The sequence below is a fragment of the Euprymna scolopes genome, chromosome 14 (genome assembly GCF_053919585.1).
Source record: "Euprymna scolopes isolate OS-2025 chromosome 14, ASM5391958v1, whole genome shotgun sequence".
NCBI classification, from domain to species: Eukaryota; Metazoa; Mollusca; class Cephalopoda; order Sepiida; family Sepiolidae; genus Euprymna; species Euprymna scolopes.
This window is the reverse complement of record NC_136495.1, coordinates 75,136,598-75,158,050: the sequence shown is the minus strand read 5'-3', so window position 1 is coordinate 75,158,050 and position 21,453 is coordinate 75,136,598. Positions and strand designations below refer to the sequence as shown.

General features: G+C 35.1%; 1 protein-coding gene across 1 annotated transcript in view; it reads right to left on the bottom strand.

The window, feature by feature from the left end:
* Positions 1 to 21,453, bottom strand: part of LOC145293096 (lysosomal alpha-mannosidase-like) — a 348,385-nt gene that overhangs the window by 66,886 nt on the left and 260,046 nt on the right. The window contains exons 15-18 of the mRNA XM_080139469.1: positions 17,169 to 17,301; positions 10,385 to 10,446; positions 3,942 to 4,151; positions 1,887 to 2,005 (exon numbers count right to left, since the gene is read on the bottom strand). Coding sequence (XP_079995595.1) covers positions 1,887 to 2,005; positions 3,942 to 4,151; positions 10,385 to 10,446; positions 17,169 to 17,301 — 524 coding nt within the window. The remainder of the gene's footprint in view (positions 1 to 1,886; positions 2,006 to 3,941; positions 4,152 to 10,384; positions 10,447 to 17,168; positions 17,302 to 21,453) is intronic.

The window sequence follows — 21,453 nt, the reverse complement described above, 5'->3', positions numbered from 1 at the left end:
ATATGGTTTGCAAGACTCAATTACTCGCCATTTTAAGTTGAAAGAAATATTGCTATTTTTTAGTTTCCAAATATAGTTGGATAGAGTAGTTTGGTTTGACAGAGAGTTATTTTTAAAAAGAATGTTTGTGCGTTGGAATTCTATGTTTTATTAGGTCAGATGTGGAACCAAATATATTGCCTCTTGCTTATTGTGATTATTTTCCGTTAGGTCTGGTGCTGGATTATTATATGGTGGGTTGGTTTGTAATTGATCGGTAGATTGGTTTAAGTTGGTGTCATTATTTAATCTGGTAGTTGAGTTATGGCTGTTAATAGATTCATGTAGATTTGGGGTTTTGATACTGTGCAGCTATAACATTTTTAATTTTACATGAGCCTTGTAGGGGACATTTATTTTTTCTTCCACAGTTACAGTCTGATGCATTTTGTATAGTTGTATTTTGTAGCTTATTAATTTTCTTATTATTAGAGCTAATTATTTTTTGATGAAGGTTAGGCTTAGTAGAGTAAGAGACTTTGATTGTGTTCTTATTGAAAATTTTCTTATATCTATGGGGGGCTTTAAAGTTCTTATCTAATATTTTAAAAAATTCTCTGGCTATGTTTGTCTCTAGGTTTTTGGAATATGGAGGGTTGAACCATAGGGTCTCCTTATGTCTATTCTTACGTTTACGGGTTTTGGTTTGTTGTTTATTTGTATTATTATCTAATATTTGTGGTTTGGTTTTATCTTTTGTTGTCTCTTAGTTATTTTTCTTAACTCGCATACGGGAAGACATTGCCATATTATATGTTATTACGCTCTTAATATGTTTATTTTCAATGCAGTTTATGTTTCTATCACTTTTATTTATGAATTTAATTTGCGAATTGTATCCCGAGTTTTTAAGGGCTTCATTGTAATATTTTTCAATTTTGATAAATATGGATTTAGTAGAAGACAGTCTAGAAATTCTTAAAGCGATATTGGGAACTATTGGTTTTAAGATTGATTTAGGGTGGTTTGATTCATCGTGGACATATAGTAGAGATTGGTTAGGTTTATGATAGGGTCCAAAGGTAGAATTCTCAAGATTTAAGGTTATGTCTAAGAAATTAACAATTTTTTTTATTAGGGTCGATTTTTATACTAAGTCCATAATTTTTAAATAATTTATGTAGAGCTTTAATTGCTTTTTCGTAATTATTATTTTTAGAGTTGGTTACGAAAAGTGCATCATCTCTGTATAGTCCTCCTTCAAGTTTGAACTGTTTATGGAGTATACAATGTATTTCATTTAAAAGGAAAAGGCCAACTAGATCAGTGACCTGAGTCGAATCCATCGAGCCCATTAAAATGTTGAAGTGGTTAGGGGTATTTTTCCTGGTCCAATACTTATTATCAAAGGTTATTAAAGACTCTCTAGCTATAAGTATTAGCTTAATTTCGTTTTGATGTATACTTGATGTCTAGACTTGATGTCTACCACAATAAAAAGCACTGTTTTCCGAAACGATCGTACAGATAATTGATTTTGTTGTTGTTCCTTCTTATGAAACGGATTTTTAATTTAATTATAATTTGATTTTTAAATTTTAAATTAGCAATCACATTACTTAATATATATATATATATATATATATATATATATATATATATATATATATATATATTATATATATATCAAAGCTAACATAACATATTTATTGTGAAATCGTAAAAAGAGAAATAACTTTTATTCGATAATCGTTGCGGAGTGTGTAAGATCTGTTGACGTCATATAGCTGTTTAGATATTTAAAAAGATATGTCGCAATTTATATGGCCACTGGGGATTTCTGGATTCATTGAAACTTTAGAAATGGACTTAATAGTTAATAGGTATAAAAAAAGAAGTCTGCTTACTCTATAGGAATTGGTCCAACTGTCCATTCCATTTCCACTGTGATAGAATCAGCGTATAATCTTATCACTTGCTGCGCCCAGGAAGAATATTTCAAATGTACTTCTGTGACCAACGGGCCCTGAAATTATCAGAATAAAAACATTAAGAAAAGAATATTTACCATATCCTTGCAAAACCTACTTTCTTAACCGTCAGTCTTTCACTCTGTTCTTCCTCAGATTTATTTTTTTTTTTTTGGTTAACTGCCCTAAACTGATAGTATTGTCTGGAAATTATATTGTAATTATATTTGGGAATTTTTAAACTGACGATTGATAATTTGTATCATTTACATTGAACTACTGTTTTTTTTTATCCATTGTATTACGAGTCAAAAAGGCCATGGCACAAAGGATAAAAGTCCTAAGTACATATCAGTTCTAAGAAACAATTTTATGGAAGTTAAAGGTTCAGTTAAAAGTATTGGTGATATCAATTACGAATTACTTCTAACTCGTAATGGCTGAAAGAACGAGATCAATCTACCTTCATGTAGTAAATAAAAACTTCTATCCAAAAATCTGTACAGATTTTATAATTTGGCAGTTGGAGGTTGTATTGGTTGAAACGCTGTGAGAATAAAATCTAAATAAACCAAATCATAATGTTTTCACTTACCAATTTCTAGGCTTTTCCAAAGAACTTATATATTTTATCAAACATATCAAGCATATCAGATACTTGTTCTCTTTTTATATGTAGATAAAATATGTGTGTATTACTCTTTGCGTATGTTTGTTTCATTTTAATTCAGTTGCAGATCTCACAAATCAAGGTGTTCCTTTCTTGATATCTATATGAGACACACAGATATTCGAATATTCCATTAAAGTTCCCCTTTACCTCTCAAACACTGAGTTAGTAAAGGAGTTGAGAACATAATTCTTTTGTCTCCCCAATTGACCATGTAAATAGATGATAACATTATTCCTTGTGGTCTCTTGGTCTTACTGAATTCCATGGTAAGAATTCCTCTTGTTTAGTGGAGTATCCAGTTTCATACTGTTACTTAAGGTAACGTCACTTGGAGAAGGTGCACCATTCCTCGTAAAAGCCAGTTTGAGTTAGCCATACTGAACAGATCTTATTTGGGTGGCAAATCCTGTGTAATTTTGAATATTTAGTCAGGATTAACTTGTAAGAAAATGTATCCTCATGCCATGTTGTCTTGACAAACCGCTGTATAATGAAACCTTAGATACTCAAGGACAGTGTCTAGTAGGCATTCAAGTTCTCTTCAGTAGGCATTTATATGTGTATGTCGGTGTGTCAGTAAAATTGTAAAACAAAAGACATGCCCACAAAGCTGATATATTCTTTTTTGACATTGCTTTGGACAAATTATAGGCACATTTTGCTTAATATTTATTTTTTGAGTGGTAACATGAACAGAATTAGTTAGGAGGGTCGATATTTAAAGCGATTTTTAATGTTACTTTTTAGTAAAAAAAAAAAAAAAAAAAAAAGCTGCCGAACCTCGAGAAATGTTAATTTTTCATCATTCTCGGGGGTTATTAAACATTTCTCAAAGCTCAGCAATTTCATTCAATTTCATAAATAACATTATCGTCGGACTGTTGTCTTCACCAACATGATTTTACTTGTTGGGAATCCCTGTGCTATCATTAGCATATGACTCATTTTCTTCCATTTGAACGAGGGTGTCGCGTCTTGACTCTGGATGGTAGGGCTATGTGACGTCCTATTACAGTAATATCTCAGTTGTCGAACGTTTCTGTGGTCGAACAATTCGGTTTTTGAACCAAAAGTCGGAAATTTTCTTGCCTTGGTAGTCGAACGAAATTTCAACTTTTGTTTGAACTACCAGCTTCCAATGTAAACAAGCAACGCTTTTCGTCAGATGAACGTTGTGATTCATATTGGTCGGATCGGTGATTTGGTGCGTGATATTTTTGAAGTGTAGTTTGATGACCCACCACTCACCACCCCGACGACCTGTCACGGGAGTCTGAAATCTACACATTTAAAAATACAAGCAGATATTGTTGACTTACTTTAAAGATAGTGACGTCAGATGCATTGCAGCGGAATGTGTTAGGCACGTTTTCAGCTGGTCTGAAAATGTAAGGGCCTGATGGTTGATCGTAATCCAAGGCTGATTTGTAATACATGAGTCTCTGTTGGAATGTGACTGTGATATCCTTGTCTTTGTTGGTAAGTCGATTTGGAAGACCAGTTTGCAGATTGAATTCCATTTCCACATGCTGGAATAATAAAATGAAGACACATTTCAGTCATCGTTTTATTCACAAAATGTAGAAGTTAATTTTCAAACAAAAATCAAAAAATCAGTTTATAATGTACTCTATAGCAAGATATTGGCAAATCAAATATATAAAGTAATATCAATTTGCCCCATAGTAGTGTTCGATAGTTTTAGTGTTTGATAGTTTGCTTGACACAGTTTGCTTAGTCAGATAGAACAAATATTGGTCTATGTTGTTGGGAAAAAAAATTGAACGATCTGTTCGATTTATACATTTAATCCTAATAACTGTTTTTGGAGCGGATTTCATTTCAGGAATACGCAGGAAGAACTCACCATCACTCAATTGCTTTCACTTGACTCATGGCAAAAAACAAGACACAATTCGGTATGCACCGATTCGTTTTATTATTATTATTATTATTATTATTAGTTTTCTGCTACTTGCAGAACATCGTAAGTGAAAAAATAATTCAGATGATAAAAGATAACCTTGAATACAACTATTATAGTTGATACTAAAAATATGCAAATATACTAAATAATCGTCAAACATCTTAAATTATTCTCTTTGCAGTCTTTTAGAGAATTATCAGTTTCGGATAGCAGAACCAACACTACTACATTTGTTTTTGTGTTCTTCGATGGGTAACCAAATTTTCATCAATATCGGCAATTAATGTCAGTAGTTAAATTGGGTCACGTTTTCATTGTTGCTTATGCATTACATGTATTAAAACAAAATATTATTTGGAGTAATCAGATTACTGCTTTCATTATGAGCGTAATTTGCATAACGTTTCGGTTAATGTAACCTCCGACCTTCTTCAGGTGTATCTTGTTGAACTCGAGAATCTTTCTGTTGAACTCGGGAATCTGCACGGAATTTCGAACAGAATTCTTTATTTCATTTCGGGGGGGGGGCTTGCTCTCATTCCATCAACCATGACTGAATAGAAGCGTTAATTATTTTCGCTACGTTATACTGAGGCTTGAACCTTCAACCTTAAGACTGTCACTTTTACAGCTGAATTTTTCCAAGTACTTTAACCATTGTGCAACCGCCATGAATTAAATAAACGTTTCTGTTCCGTTCGAAATTCTCTGCAGATTGTTGAGTTTGACGGAAGGATTACGGAGTTCGGCAAAATACACATGTTGGAAGGTACATTAACCGAAACGTTGTGAAAATGATGCTGAAGATGAGAACCATAGTCTGAAGAATCCAAATAATACGAATAACCAATCCTCATCTCAAAAACACAGAACTGTAAGAACAGTTACCAGCAGATTTCTTAAATGAAAATTCTTCAATGAGTATCTATTGTAGTGCTTTATGGAATATCAGAACTGACAACATCATTGTGAAATATGACTAGCAGGACCCGCCGACATTTCAGAGAATAAGAAATATATTTCATCAACAAAGTATGTTTTGATAAAACTGATATTTTTATAGATAACACAAAAATAGTGTTTTGGACATAAAAAATCTAATAAAACGCAGAAAATATGAGTTCAGTGTCCATTGTATTTTAACTACAAAACTGAGCACAATGAGATAAATGAATTAGTACTAATAAATACTCAGAAAGTAATATTGTGCTACACAGTTCAATACAAATAATACAATCACATTGCATGAAATAATCTTTAATTTACTCCTTCAGTCTAGCACCTCTTTGCAGACAATGTGCTTCTTGTTTTCTGACTTGTTTCTTTCAAATATTCTCCTTTTTAAGGTAATATTTTGGGACTTCTTTTTCGGTCAAGAACCCCTGTACATCAAAATTACTATAAGTTCCCTTCTCACACCATTATAACAATGATCATATATTATTATTATTATTATTATTATTATACTGATATTTGAAAATGAAACTACATTAAAAGGAGGTTAGTCTAATACTCTTGTCCAGATTTGCCAGATTGGCCTTTTTAAAGCCATTTTCTTTTAATTTGGCCTTTTTTTTAAAAAGCAGTTTGGCCTTTAAAAATTATATGTAGTCTTTTTCAAAGTGGAACATATGGACTAAGGAAGGAATAAGCAAAATATTATACAGATTATAGTTTTTTTTTTATGAAACAATTCAAAATCTAAAAATCGCTGTCATATTATGATCAGAGTTAATAGACTTATTTTCGTTGCATTTAGGTTTTCTGTATTGATTTTTTTTATTATTATAACTGTTTAGCAGAATATTGAGCCTCTTAGTGTTCAATCCACATTGCTCGGTTTCGATTTTGACAAATTGATTGAGGATCGTTCTAAAAGTAATGTCTCCTATTTCTTATTTCGCCTGAATGAATCAGAGGGAGGATTGTAAATTTCATCGTTATCATAACTGAACTTACGCAGTCAAGTTCTGAAAGTTTGCAGATATTGAAGGTGTGACATTTTGCAGATATTGAAGGTGTGACATTCTAAGAAAGCAACTCCTGTCATGGACATGAGTCAGAAGCAGATATGTGTCGTTGAATTTCTGGAAAAAGTGCATTGAGAATGGTGGTGACTATGTACAAAAATAAACTCTCAAGATCAAATGATCACTCATTTTAATGGTATCACGCCAGCCTTCCTACCTTTTCAACTTTTTGAGTTAATAAAAGAAAGGAGGCTTTACTTTTGGAACGACCCTCATATAAGTGTTATTGTTATCTTTAAGCATTGTGTAGAAATTATATCGTTTGAAATTATTAATAATTCAAATTAAGTTTTTAATAAAATAACTAAGCTATTAATGGATATTAATATATTTGATATCGAATAATCGAAGATAAATCTCTTTAAATAGTAAAATCAAAGAATTGTGATCAAGGTCTTTTTATATCCGTTTCAAAGACATCATTTAAAGCCATGCATATAAATGTACAGGATGGAACAATAAAAATGTTCACCCTAGAAAAGACGACATGATTCCATTTCTGCTTGATGTAAACCGGTTTTATTATTCTGTTGCAGACCATCTACTACTGTCTGAAAGTGATACAATGTTCAACAAGCAAGATCAGAGATGCGCCACTGTACAATTCATGCTCCTACCGATCCAAATTATGGAAACAGGACCATTCTCAGTACCCTCAAAATGCATCGCTGGATTGTCACAAATAACAGGGATGTGCCCAGGGTGATGAAAACAAAGTTTCCGGTCATGATGATGACCTTTGGTGTGGTTTCAAGTGAGGGCTACATCATGCCACCTCACATCTTCGAAGTCGGCTTGAAAGTCAGCACCCAATTGTACCTGGATGTGCTGAAATGTGCAATGATTCCCAGGTGCAATCAGGTGGCCGCTGGGTGTAGCAGCAGGACTAGGTGTCAGCTCATGTCCAAAGAGATCTAGGCTTGTCTTCAGAAGGAGTGCTACAACTTTGCACCCTTCTCTCACTGGCCCCACCCTCTTCCTGCTGGCCTACTTCGTTTGGCCATATGAACATGACCTCCCACAATACCAAAGCCAGCCTAATCGTCGCCATCCACCTAGTATTTGCCAAGCTTCTGCTGGAGCTTGTGGAAAAGGCATGGTTCCAGTTTTGGACCTGTATTGAGGCGGTGATTGAGGTTGAAAGCAGCTTTTTTTTTTTTTTTTTTTTTACAAGGTGGTCACCACTTTTCAAGACCCGGAAGCCACTCAGAGATAAGGGTTATTGTAGGTACAGTATGCTAGTGTGGATATTTAAAGTGTCTACTTAAGGGGGCGGTTCGTCAGGAATTTGTTTATGTTGGACTTGAAGACATCCAAGTTGTAGTCAGGAGGGAAGCAGGCAGATGGAACAGAGTTCCACAGGCGTGCAGTTCTAAGAAAGAAGCTTTGTTCATGGAATCTACATTTTGATTTAGGCATAGATAAAAAGTGGGGAAAGTTTTTGACAGTGGATTCAGCTAGACGGGTGTTTTTTGTAAAAGATTGGCGAGGGGGGACCAGAGATCGGAGTTCAGACGAGTACTTGCTATGGAAATAACGATAAAACAAAGATAGGCTTGCAACCTCTCTTCTGTAGGAGAGAGGTTGCAGGGAAGAGAAAAGGGCATCCCCCACTAAGCCACAAAGTCTATTTTGTACTCTGTCAAGGCAGGATAGGCTGTTTTTAGCAGCTCCTGCCCAGATATGGCAGCAGTATTCTATCCTTGGACGTACTTAGCTTTTATATAGATAGAGAATTGCATCAACAGTAAGATATCTTCTGGAGCGGTAGAAGGATCCCACCATCTTTCCAGTGACCTTGGCAACAGACCTGATGTACATGTTCCATTTCAGATCAGGAGTGAAGGTCAAGCCCAGAAGCTTGTCAAAACATGGGGCTTCTCCTAGACGAGAGCCATCCATTTCAATTGATGCCAGATCGGGATCAGAGCGTTGATGATGTAAAGATAGGAGTTTGGTTTTAGATGCATTAAAGGTAACCAGCCACGTCTTCCCTCACTGAACCACTTGTTCGAGATTAGAGGAGAGAGAATCAGAGAGAGCTTTGTCATTTACAGCCTTTGATGTGTTGCTGTAGATGGTCGTGTCATCAGCATAGATGTCAACGAATGATTTAAGTATGTGTTTAGGGAGATCATTGATATAGATCAGGAAGAAAGTTGGGCTCAGGATGGACCCTTGAGGGACTCCAGCATTTATATTGCATGCCTCTGATTTTTGTCTATCAACCACTACTCTTATGAGCCTATCAGAGAGAAATGATTTAATAATAAAGAGAATATTTCCAGTTATACCGTAGCTGGAGATCTTGTGAAGTAGGCCTTTATGCCATACCTTGTCGAAGGCCTTTGATATGTCAATAGCAATTGCCCTGGAAAGGAAGCCTTTATTAAGAGATTCCCTAATCCTATGAAATATAACCATTAGCACATCTGTTGTAGATCTTGCAGAACAGAAACCATATTGCATGTCACTAAGAAGGTTATTTCTGCTGAGTTGGTTGACTATTTCTCTATTTAATATGGATTCCAGCAACTTACTTATGACACACAGGAGACTTATTGGTCTGTACTGAGAGGGCGATGACTTATCACCTGAGTTCTTAAATACAGGGCATACTGATGAGGTTTTCCAAGGTGTTGGAAAGCACTTCTCCTTAAGGCAACGTTTAAACAGTTTCGTAAGAATGGGAGCAAGTTCTGGCTGAAGCTTTTTTTAACACTATAATTGGGATGCCGTTAGGGCCAATAGCTTTATTGGAATCAAGGTTCTTGATTAGCTTGGCGACCTCATGCACAGATATTTGTATGTTACCTAGCGTGTTCTGTGTTATAGGAGGAAATATGGGGAGTTGATGGCCTTCGTCGCATAGAGTAGAATTAGCTGCAAAGTTCTTGGCAAATAGTTTGGCCTTGTCTGAAGCTGAAGAGATGACCTCTGGTCCGTTGATAATGGCTACATTGAATAGATGTCAGCTCTACTACATAATCAAGTTTTATTTTTTCAATAAAAGTTTTAAAATAAAGCTGTAGTGTTGTTTTCTTTAGGGCGACAACTTCTGCCCTGCATATAAATGTTTGGGGATGTATATTACCATTTAAATATTTGAAAAGTTAAAATATTTAATAATGACCAATTTGTAAAGTAAAGTGCAGAGATTAGTAATTTTTGCACTTAACACACCGCATTTTCATACATGTTGGCTGGGCACGATTGGTAGCTGACGTAAACCGCCGGAATATGCCGAGCGCTAATCAAATTTGAAAATGCTAGGAAACAAAAAATAACAATATTTATTGGACACAATTTAAAAAAAAAAAGAAAACCAATAAAATATAACAATCTACTGTAAGTTTCATGAATACTTCCTTGTTTTAAATGAATAGAAACATTTTCTTTTTCAAGAGGATTTTAAGGAAAAAATTTGATTTTTTTTTTTGGTAAGTTTTCATGTTTGAATTTCGTTTTTGAATTTTTTATTTTTCAATAAAAATTGTGAGAATTTTTAGTAAAACTGTTGACATATTTTTAGGGTTAGGATTAGACTTAGACCGAGTAAATTTGTGTGTGATTAAAAACTATGTTTTTCTTCCAATTTATTAAGTCGTGTACCTCAATTTTTATTTGCTAAGGGCGTTTATTATCGCTTTTTCATTGGCAAGGCATATTTCGGCGGTTTACGTCAGCTGTCGGTGAAGCCCGAGCCAACATTTCTGCTAAGTGCAAAAATACATATAAAATTGAATGATTTAAATATGTATGAAAAACTCAATTAGTTGTCACAAATGATTTTCAAAGAACTTACGTCATTCGAAATTATAGGTGACTCTCTTAGACTTAACACAGTAGACAATTGTGAAGACAGCGCTGTCAAAGAAAAGAAAGGAGAGACATTCATACAAGCTACACAATTAAAACAGTGACCATAGCATGCAATGTAACACTAAGATTCACGGAACAAAACAATTTAGGTTTTCAGATAAAAAAAAATTAACTTATAGAATTCTACTTTAATAATATTAGACAAGCTTCAGTGAATGTAATAACCGTATGAGTTTAAATTAGATTTGTGAACAAGGTCAAATATTTAATAACTTGAAGGAGGTGGGGGTCTATCAATAGGAATCTTATTTGGAGTTTATTAGTAAAACTGCACACACACACACACATTTTACACAGGAATCACCACTTATCAAGGTCCGGAGGCCACTCGAGGATAAGGGTTAATGGGTATACATTAGTCAATGTTATTATAGCGTAGTAAATATAAGTTGTGGGAATTTTGTAAATTGGATTACTTAAGGGGACGGTTCATCAAGAACTTGTTTATGTTGGACTTGAAGACAATCAGATTGTAGTCAGCTGGAAAACAGGCAATCGGAAGAAAGTTCCACAGGCGAGCAGTTCTAAGAAAGAAGCTTTGTTCATGGAATCTACATTTAGGTCTAGGCAGAGACAAAGAGTGTGGGAAATTATTGATAGGGGGTTCGGCCAGACGAGTGTTTTTTGTGAAAGTTTGGCGAGGGGGAACCATAGGTTGTAGCTCAGATGAGCACTTGCCATGAAAATAACGATAAAGCAAAGACAGGCTCGCAACGTCTCTTCCGTGGGAAAGAGGTTGCAAAGAAGAGAAAAGCTACGAAGTCAAGACAGGATAAGATGCTTCTAACAGCTCTTGCCCAGATGTGGCAGCAATACTCCATCGTTGGCCGTACCTGGCTTTTATATAGGTAAAGAATTGCATTAGGAGTGAGATATCTACTGAAGCGGTAGAAGGATCAATTCTCCAAATATCAAGTTTTCTCAGTTGGCTGTTTATTATCTTTTAAAAAGTAGCCATTACAGTATTGTGTCGCATTGCAACTAACAAGTCTGGAAAATTATACAGGGTGGCCCAATCTCTCTAATCTTCCTCTTAACGATTAACTGACACCAGAAGACAAAATGTAATTCTTTTTCCAACAAGATGGCGCTACATGCCTCACGTCTCACAAATCACTGACACGAGTTCATGATATGTTTACAGAAGTGAGAACAATAAGCAAAGGAGTATCGCCACCACGTTCCCCGGACTTGTCATCATGTGATTTTTATCTTTGGGGGACTTTAAAACAAAATGTTTATGTAAATCTAGAATATTACCAACGCTATTAGGAGAATCAGTAAAGAGGATCAACAGGCAGTATCTGCAAACGTTGTTAAACGTGCCCAGAAATGCATAGATGTCAACGGGGAGCACTTCCAACATATTTTATAACACTACAGGTAATTTAAACAATAAAAGAATGATCCTCCTCTCTACTACATTTTCTGGACTAATTTTAAGTGGGCCACCCTGTATCTTTGCTGCATATTTAGTCATATACGCATCAGAAAAAAAAACTTAGAAAAAAAAAACACACCATTTTGGACAACTTACATGGTTCATACAACCGACTGGCTCTGCCGATTTTTCTCATCATGAAGATTATGCACATACTGCATGCTCATTATCTTATCTTAGAATTGCACATCTGTGGAACTCTGTTCTGTTTGCCTGCTTTCCAGCTGACTACAATATGGTTGTCTTCAAGTCTAATGTAAACAAATTCTTGATGAGCCGTTCCCTTAAGTAATCCAATTTACCAAATTTCCACTACTAACGATTACTACAATATTGTCCCATTGACTGCCATACACTCATTAACCTTTATCCTTTGGTTACTTTTTGCAAAAAAAATATATGTATATATATTAGCATGCATTGTAAAGAGCTGCCGCTTAGGTCATCGAAAATAAAATGGTCATGATCATCTTCTCCCAGGAGGTCTTCACATGGATTCTAAGCATCTCAGGTTCCATGTCGATTCTCCTGAAAATCAATTAGCTTGCATGCACACCAGGAAAGAATAATAGACTCCGAGGTTTTAACTACGAAAAAGTGAATTTCACAAAAGTTACACGTTTTTACATATATACATCGTTCAGTTTGATTACACCAAAAATATCAAGATTCTCCAAAAATCTTATTCTTTGTTCTTACGATGGTGGTCAGGATGGATGGAGAGGATGGGGTCTGTGGCGTTCTTAGAGCATGTGTTTTTCTCGAGGTCTGGCTTCAATCTATTTTGGCCCAGGTATTCGTTTTTATACTAAGGTAACGAGGTTGGTTGGATGATTCGCCCAGCCAACCAGCACCCAACACGTCAAACGGAAAATACCCGACTCCTTTGCGTGTGTGCATTTCAGCAATTCGTTTGTAGTTTGTGAATCTGGGACTAAGAATTAAATCTCTCTCACACGCTCTCAGGAGATCAACCCCTGTCACTCAGGGAGCCCAGACGTCTGATCAGGTTGTTGCTCAGGCCAGAGGAATGCCCGATTCCATTCAACATTATTCTGACATTTCCTGTCATTGTTTTAAACGATAAAAATATCTGTCTGTTTTTTACAAATCACAATAAACTCGTCCCTTTTTATAGGTTCTGCTGCTGTCCGGGATTCAATCAACGTTTAACGGACAATCTCAGCATATTTATCCGGCCTTACTCAGGGTTTTAGGGGATTTTATCCTCCCCAATGGGTAGCAGTATCGCTCCTCAAGACGGTCACATCATAAATTTTGTGTTATTTTGTGCATTTTGTGTAAACAGGAAAATGATCCTTTGGGAAGCAAATGCTGATTCAGCTTTAATATTGCAATAATAAGGTGCTTATTTAGAAATACACTTATTTTTAAAGCAGAAAAATCTTTATGGTGTACGTACTCATCACGGAACAAAGATTGTCATATTTCAAACGTAAATTGATCAAGTGTCTTTTTGTTAACTAAGAAAATCACATTTTATGACAAAACGAGACATAGTGTTTTCTGATTGACCATGTTTTTGATCCAGCATAAATGAAGGGGGGGGGGCAACTCAATTCGAAGTATCGAGATCAAATTCATCCTACTAATGGGTACCTTTAGTATCAGAATCGCTAAAAAGCATAATTTTTTTTTATTTCATCAAAAAAAAAAAAAAACTACTTTTTCAATTTATGTGATTTTTCGAATATGACATTTTTGTTTTATGACGGGCATGTACAGCATAAAGATTTTCCTGTATTCAAAAAAAATTTTTTGACACTCTCCTCGAATGTCTAAGGTATCTCTGTGCAGGGCTTTGTCAGAACAACCTGGCATAAGGATATTTCTCTCTACAAGTAAATCCTGAATAAGTATTCAAAATCACATAGTATTCAAAATCACATAGTATTCAAAATCACATAGTATTCAAAATCATATAGTATTCACGGCACAAATAAGATCTTTGGTATGGTTAATGCACACTGGCTTTAACAAGGAATGGGTCACCTTCTCCAAGTAACACTGCGAAGCTGGATACTCTACCAGAATAGATGAATTCTTGTCCTGGATCCAGTAACACCAATAGACCACAAGAAAGGTATATTATAACAGATTTTAAATCCTCATTTGGGAAGAGGAAAATTGTTCTCAACTACAGGGTGGTCAAAAAGTCAGGTAACATTTTAAAGAAAAATGATATTAGCAATACACGTATATTTAAGTACCATACATTGAAATATAAAATGAAACAAACATGAAATATGTTTATTTTGTTAATTGTCGTCCATTTCTATCAATCGCTGGAAGCGATTAACCACTGATTGTGTAACACGTGTAATCATGTCAGCTGATATCCGCGCAATCTCCTCTTCAATAAATAACTTTAAAGACGCTATTGTATCAGGCTTCTTGCCATAAACGCTATCCTTTACATAGCCCCAAAGCCAGAAATCAGGAGGGATAAGATCCGGAGATCTGGCTGGCCATTCAACTGGGCCACGGCGACCAATCCATCGTTGTGGAAAAATTTCATCCAAGAAATAATATTAAACGAATAGAGATTATAATGGATCATATTGTTTTTTCTACCTTTAACATGTTACCTGACTTTTTGACCACCCTGTAGTTTACTAACTCAATATTTGAAAAGTAGAGGTGAACTTTAATGGATTATTCGAATACATATGAAGTGTTAGTCCCTAAAAAGGGGCTCCTTGATTTTTGAGAAATCTTCACATTTACACTTTATATAAATGTTAATTTAAAATGTATTTCTTGTGGTTATTATTGGCCATGCGGTTTGTTCCTTGCTAATGAAGTCAGAGAGAGCTTTGTGGCTGAGTGTGAATCTCCCAAACGGCTGTAATCGTAATTCCCTACACTGATGATTCCTAAAAGGATGAAACACTTGTGTTTGTAGGTATTAAAATAATTATAGTAATAATTATTTTATAATTATTAATAATAATTATAGTAATAATTATGTCAGCCCCTTTAAGAACTCTGTTCGGATTGTTGAGCACTTTAAAGTTGAAATGTAATAAGTCGGTTACTTAAGCTCACATGCGCAGATCATGATGTTATAATAATAATAATAAGATCACTCTTGTCCATATTGACATTTATGCTTTATATATAGGTGTTAATCGGCTATGCGGCTTGTTCCTTGCTAATGGAGTCAGAGATGGCTTCGTGACTGGGTTCGAATCTCTTAATCAGCTGTAATCATAACTCCCTGCACTGATGATTCCCGAAATGATAAAACACTATTGGTTGTAGGTATTAAAATAATTATAGCAATAATCATATATACAGAGTGTCCAAAAAGTCACTGAAGGGTTTTGAACTTAAATAGATTCTTTATTATTGTTGATATCTTTCTGTAATTTTAACACAATCTGACTAAGATATTGGGAAAGTTTTAAAACAATACAAAATTTAAGCAATCTTTATGAAAAATAATGTCTTGTAAATTTTCCCCATTTTCAGCTTCGCATATTTGTTCTCTTTCCAAAACATTATTCATGACAGATTGCAGATAGAGAGATTTAGTTAAAATGAAATAGCAATAGACGAAATTCGAACCTCGTAATTTAGGTTTAGAAATAGATTACGCGTGAGAATTAAAAAAAAGGAATGTAAAACAAACGATTGTTTAGAATAGAGATAAAATATTTCAAGAAAAGAATGTGCACTGTCAAGTTTGTTATGAAAATTTAATTGAAAGGATGCAGCTATAAGATAATGTTTTTAACATATTGGAAAAATAGGTTACTGAGTATAGGTTAAAATTCCTTTTGTAGAAAAAGGAAACGTTTTGGACACGCATGTCCAGAACACGTGAAAGTAGGCATATGTTTTAACATGTGTATGACGTCACGGAAAATAGAAAGTTCTAGGGATAGAGAAAAACTTGAGAGTAAAAGAAGACAGAAACTGGGAGAAACTCAGAGAGTCTGGAGTTTGGAATTCGAACGTCTAGAAGCGAGACGATCACTTTTAAACTTAATATGTGAAGCTTTGAATTCTTGATGATGAAAATCACGGCTGGTCGTGTGAAGAATAAACTCATCTGTGTTTTTGTAAAACGTCGTCTTGTCTTATGATTCTACAAAAAGGTAAATTGAATTGTTATTATATGTCTGTGTTATAAAATGTCGTGAGATACACATCTCATATCCACAATGTGAGTCAACATCTCATGTCTACACAATGTCCGAACAGTGAACACTATCTCCTCACTCAAAGAGCTCCCCCTTCTTCTTCTTCTTCTTCCATAAACACAATTAAGGAATGAACATTTAATATATAGGAATCGTTATAAACGAACAATCTCTCTAAGTCTCTTACAACAACATGTCTCTCTGAGTCTTACAACATCATATGTAATAAGACTCTTACTCTTCTCACTAAGAAATATATATCTAATAATAATAACTATATAACATTACAACAACATCTCTTTCTCTCTAAGACTCTCTTTTAATAAGACCCCCTATATAACATTCGAACCTCTCGGCCGGCGATAATTGTGACTCCCTGCATTGATGATTCCCGAAAAGATGATCACTATTGTTTGTAGGTATTAAAAATAATTTTAGTAATAAATAAATTAATATAGATATAAAAGGCAAAAAATTTGACAGTTGATGTAAGTCAATTTCTATATGCATATATATATACTATACACACACATATATATAGGGAGAAAAATGGGAGATACACACAAGAATTATGTGCTATATAAAAGACTTGCCCGGGTGTTTGGAGGTGTGTATTGAGCAACAAAAAAAAAGTGGTAGTAGGCAGGCAGGCTCGAGCCCATACTGCGAAAGAGAAAAAGAAAGTGAAAAAGAAAATGACGTCTTTGCTGTTGCGCCCATCATCAAACCGACAGTGACGTAGGTTTAAATTAAGGCTAGACAATCGAAAAGAGGATGACTTTTGAAAATATCTGCGAAAAAAGCGACCCCTCTCTGTAGAGTAGTGCTCAGTTGAGGGTGAAGGAATAAATGTTTTCAGCCAATTTTTCGATATTTGTCTTCCGAAGGGTCAAGCTTCAAAACGATACCAATCTCGTGAAAATCCGTGTTTCTGTCGAAAGTTTTAGGCAGACATACAAACATACGTACATTTAAACAGACAGGTGAGATTTATATTATAGAAGAAGATAAAGTGAATGAAAAGTTTGATGTTGATGTTGAATGAATCTTTGACAAGAGAGACAGCTTATCAAAATCTCTGATGTAAAAACACTTACGTTTATTTGTCTGCCTCACAAAGTACGTGGTGTAACCAAGGGCTGGAAGATTAGTTTTAAAGATAAGTTCATGTGTCGCCCTGGACAATTGGCGTTCAGGAATGCTGAAGGTGCTTTTTGTGAGTTTAACAATCTGCCAAAAGTGACAAAAAACAAACGATAAATAAATACGTCGGAAACAACTTAAAGCAAAATCATTCTTTAGAAATGGTGCTGTAGTAATGATTAATAACCGTATTAGTAGGTTATAAAAGCTAACAATAGCAATCAGTTTTCCAGAGCAAACAACCTTCTAAACAAGATATTAGAACTAATATCTAAATGCACATATACACCCAAGACGTTGTAGCAGAGTTCGTTGCAAGAAACATAAGACAAGTAATAACTCGATTCCATTTTTTTCTTTGTAGCAGCAGCAATTATTTCCTCGTTCCCCCACCACGTGTGACTTCTCGTTATGTCCTTGACGTCATGAAGGTCTCTAATGTGATCGTCCTCTCTAACGTACTCTCTCCTGACGTCAAAACAGGGAAAAAGAAAAAAAGACTATAATAGTCTTTTTTTGTTTTTCCTTGTGACATCATTTTCGCACACGGCTAGGTGTTTACATATAGCTGCCCTATCCAGTAGATATCTCACTGCTGATGCAATTCTCTATCTATATAAGAGCTAGGTACGTCCAAGGATGGTATACTGTTGCCATATATGGGCAGGAGCTGCTAGAAAAGACTTGTCCTGTCTTGATAGGGTTCAAAATAGACTTCGTGGCCTGGTGGGAGATGTCCTTTTCTCTTCCCTGCAAACTCTATCTCACAGAAGAGATGTTGCGAGTTTGTCTCTGCTTTATCCTTATTTTCATGGAAAGTGTTCGACTGAGCTTCAATCTATGCCCCCCCCTCGACAAACTTTCGCAAGAAACACTTGTCTTGCTGAAAACACTATCAATAATTCCCCCCCACTCTTTATCTGTGCCTAAACCTAAACATAGATGCCATGATCAAAGCTTCTTTCTTAGAACTGCACGCCTGTGGAATTGTCTTCCGTTTTCCTGCTTTCCAGTTGTCTATAATATGGTTGTCTTCAAGTCCAACGTGAACAAGTTTCTGATGAGCCGTTCCACTTTAGTTAACAAATTTACCGATCTTCCATTACTATCAATTACGATATTGTCCTTTTGACTACTGTACACTCTTTAACCCTATCCTTGAGTGGCCTCTCGGCCTTGATAAGTGGTGACGCCTATGTAAAAAAAAAATGCGGTCTGTTACAGAATTTAAGTATGCATGTATGTTTACATATTTGTACGTACAGGATTCATTCCTAAACTTTTTAATCTCTCAATATCAATTTTAGAACACAGCTGCTAGACGTAATGCGGGCTATATTTTGTTTTATTCCGTTTTAAGCAATGTGGGTAAAAAAAGATTGTGGAAGTGCAAATTCACATACCTCCAATTTTTATGCAGTTTTAACAATAATAATAGCGAATTCGAAATTTTTAATATTGAATTTCAAGGCAAATCTATAGTCTTTACTTAATTGTAAGGTTACAGTAACGAATATATCCAAAAATGACCAAAAACGATTTAGGTTGAAAGAAATTATTAAAGGAAACATTTTTTTTTTAGGAAAATTAGTGAAAATAAAATGTTTGGCTAAAAAAACACCAACAAGTTTCAAAGGGAGGTAAATAGCATGTAACTTATCAAATTTTAAATAAATTGAACGAATTGCCTTGTTTTAAGCATAATTGAGTTACTTTCTTTGCTATTATGTCACGTCTTCCCAAACAAATATGACAGCGTCTTTTTATGTTAAAGATTGAAAACTCATGTTATTTTTGTTATTAATGCAGTAATATTTAAGTACTTCTTACTCGTAGTTATAATTGGTTTTAGTTGAAATGACACAAACAGTCAGTAGATCCCATTGTTTTTGTTTTTTTTTAATCAATCTTTTTGTTTTTCGAATTTCGTTATTATAGTGCACTTGCATCGTATTAAACATTAAAAGTATTTCAGGGACATTAGTAAAACTACTCGTTTGAAAATTCTAATATTTCTGATTTGCATGAAAATTGATCCAGTATGTCAAAAGACATCAATTGAGCAATGCTCCCAAAATTTCAGTTTCTTAAGATTCCTTAAGCTTAAGCCCTAAATTTTAAACATTTTCCATAATCCAAACCATTTAATGGATTTTTATCAAAACTTGAATAAGGATTCTAAACAGCAGGTTAAGTAGCATTATATCTTGATTTTTACCTTTGTAAAGGAACATTAAAAATGGTGTAAAACTGTTTTGTTCGTCCAGGAATGTGTCTTCTAGTAATGTATATACGAGGTGTCTTCAATAAGTTTCCAGATTTTGTTTGTACATGCACGTAAAACTGTCGTAGACTCGTGAAAATTCAGTATGTTATTGCTATACATCTTATAAGATGACTGAACAATTTTTATGATTTCAGGTTCAAATGAACGCCTACACCAGCAATTGAAATACACCCTACTAACGTCTGATTGTCACAGCTGGTGACTTTCAAAAATTCAATCTGAACATGAGGACACTTTAGAAGAACGATATGCAAGTTTGTCTCAAGAGTGCTCAGAGAAAATCAGAAAGAAAGACGTTAAGACAGCAGGGGGATGGTCGAGCTGATCAATTCAGACTTCAGTTCTTGATAGTCTGGTGACCTGCAATGAAAGCTGGATCTACTGCTATGACCCAGAGGTTAAGAGACAGAATTCCCGGTTGAAGCATGCTGGCTCTTCCAGACCCAAGAAGGCCAGACAGAGCATATTCACCTTATGATGATCCCTTTTATTGACAGTATTGGCATGATTTACAGCATGCAGTAGGTCCCCACTGGACAGAGTGTCAACTAGGAATACTATGTTGAGGTCTTAAGGGAGTTCAAGAAGAGATTTCGTCAGAAGCAGCCAACACTCTTCAAATTGGGTCAGTGGCATTTCCACCAGGGCAATGCACCAGTCAACAACTTTATCCTTGTCACAGACTATTTGACCAAGATGAACATCAAGACAATTCCTCAGACTTTGCTCCCTATGACTTTTGCTTCTTCCTTAGGCTCAAGGAAAACCTTAGAGACTGCCGTTAAGAGACAATTAAGATGAAAGAGGCTGTGACAAAGATCATTGACACGATCACACAAGAGGATTTCCATGGGATCTTCCAGATTACTCCGAAGTGGACTATAGTTTCATGTGTATACTATCAATAAAAGTGTCCATACGAAAAGTCTGGAAACTAGAATATATATATATTATATTACTTTTTTACATAAGCATTTATATGTCGGCACACATTCATGAGCATGTTTCATTTAGCTAATTACAAATAACTAGAGACTCCTTCAGGCGATGCTGCTTATACAAAAGTACAGTCCGTAAATATATAACTTACGCACTTTACTTTTGTATGAGCAACATCGACCGAAGAGGTCTCTAGTTACTCATGACTGACTGACTGACCGAAACATGGTCATGAATGTGTAGTGACATATTAATGCTTATATAAAACAAATAAAAAGTATCTTGCCTGACTCCGGAATTAATTTCTGGAAGATAATTATATACATATATATATATACGGGTGGGGCGTTCTGAAATTAATACCTTCTATATTTTTTTTTCTTTTTTAATGAATCAGAGGGGGATTTCAAATTGCATTGTTGACTGATCTTATGCATTCATGACCGGAAAGCTTCATCTCTCTGTTGCAGATATTGACGGTGTGAGATTCTAAGAAAGCAACTACTGTCATGGACGTGTGTCAGAAGCAGAGATGCATAATTGAATTCCTGACAAAAGTGCATTGAGAATGGTGGTGAACATGTAGAAAAATAAATTCTGGAGCACAAAATGTTGCTCGTTTTAATGGTGCCACTCCTGTTTTCATAGATCTTCAACTTATTTGAGTTAAAATATTATGAGCCTTTACTTTTGGAACGACCCTCATGACCTGAAATGTTTCATCTCTCTGTTACCGATGTTGATGGTATGAGACTCTAAGAAAGTAACTCCTATTATGGTTGTGCATAAAAGTAGAGTTAAAAAATAGGAGACTTTACTTTTGTAACGACCCTCCTATGACAAAGCACACTCCGAACGCCCATGCACAGCTATTGTTCATCGCTGGCAAAAGTGCATTAAGAATGGTGGTGGCTATGTAGAAAAATAAATTCTGGAACACAAAAGGTCGCTCGTTTTAATGGTATCACACCCATCTTTATAGCTCTTTAACTTTGTGAGTTTTAAAGAAAAAA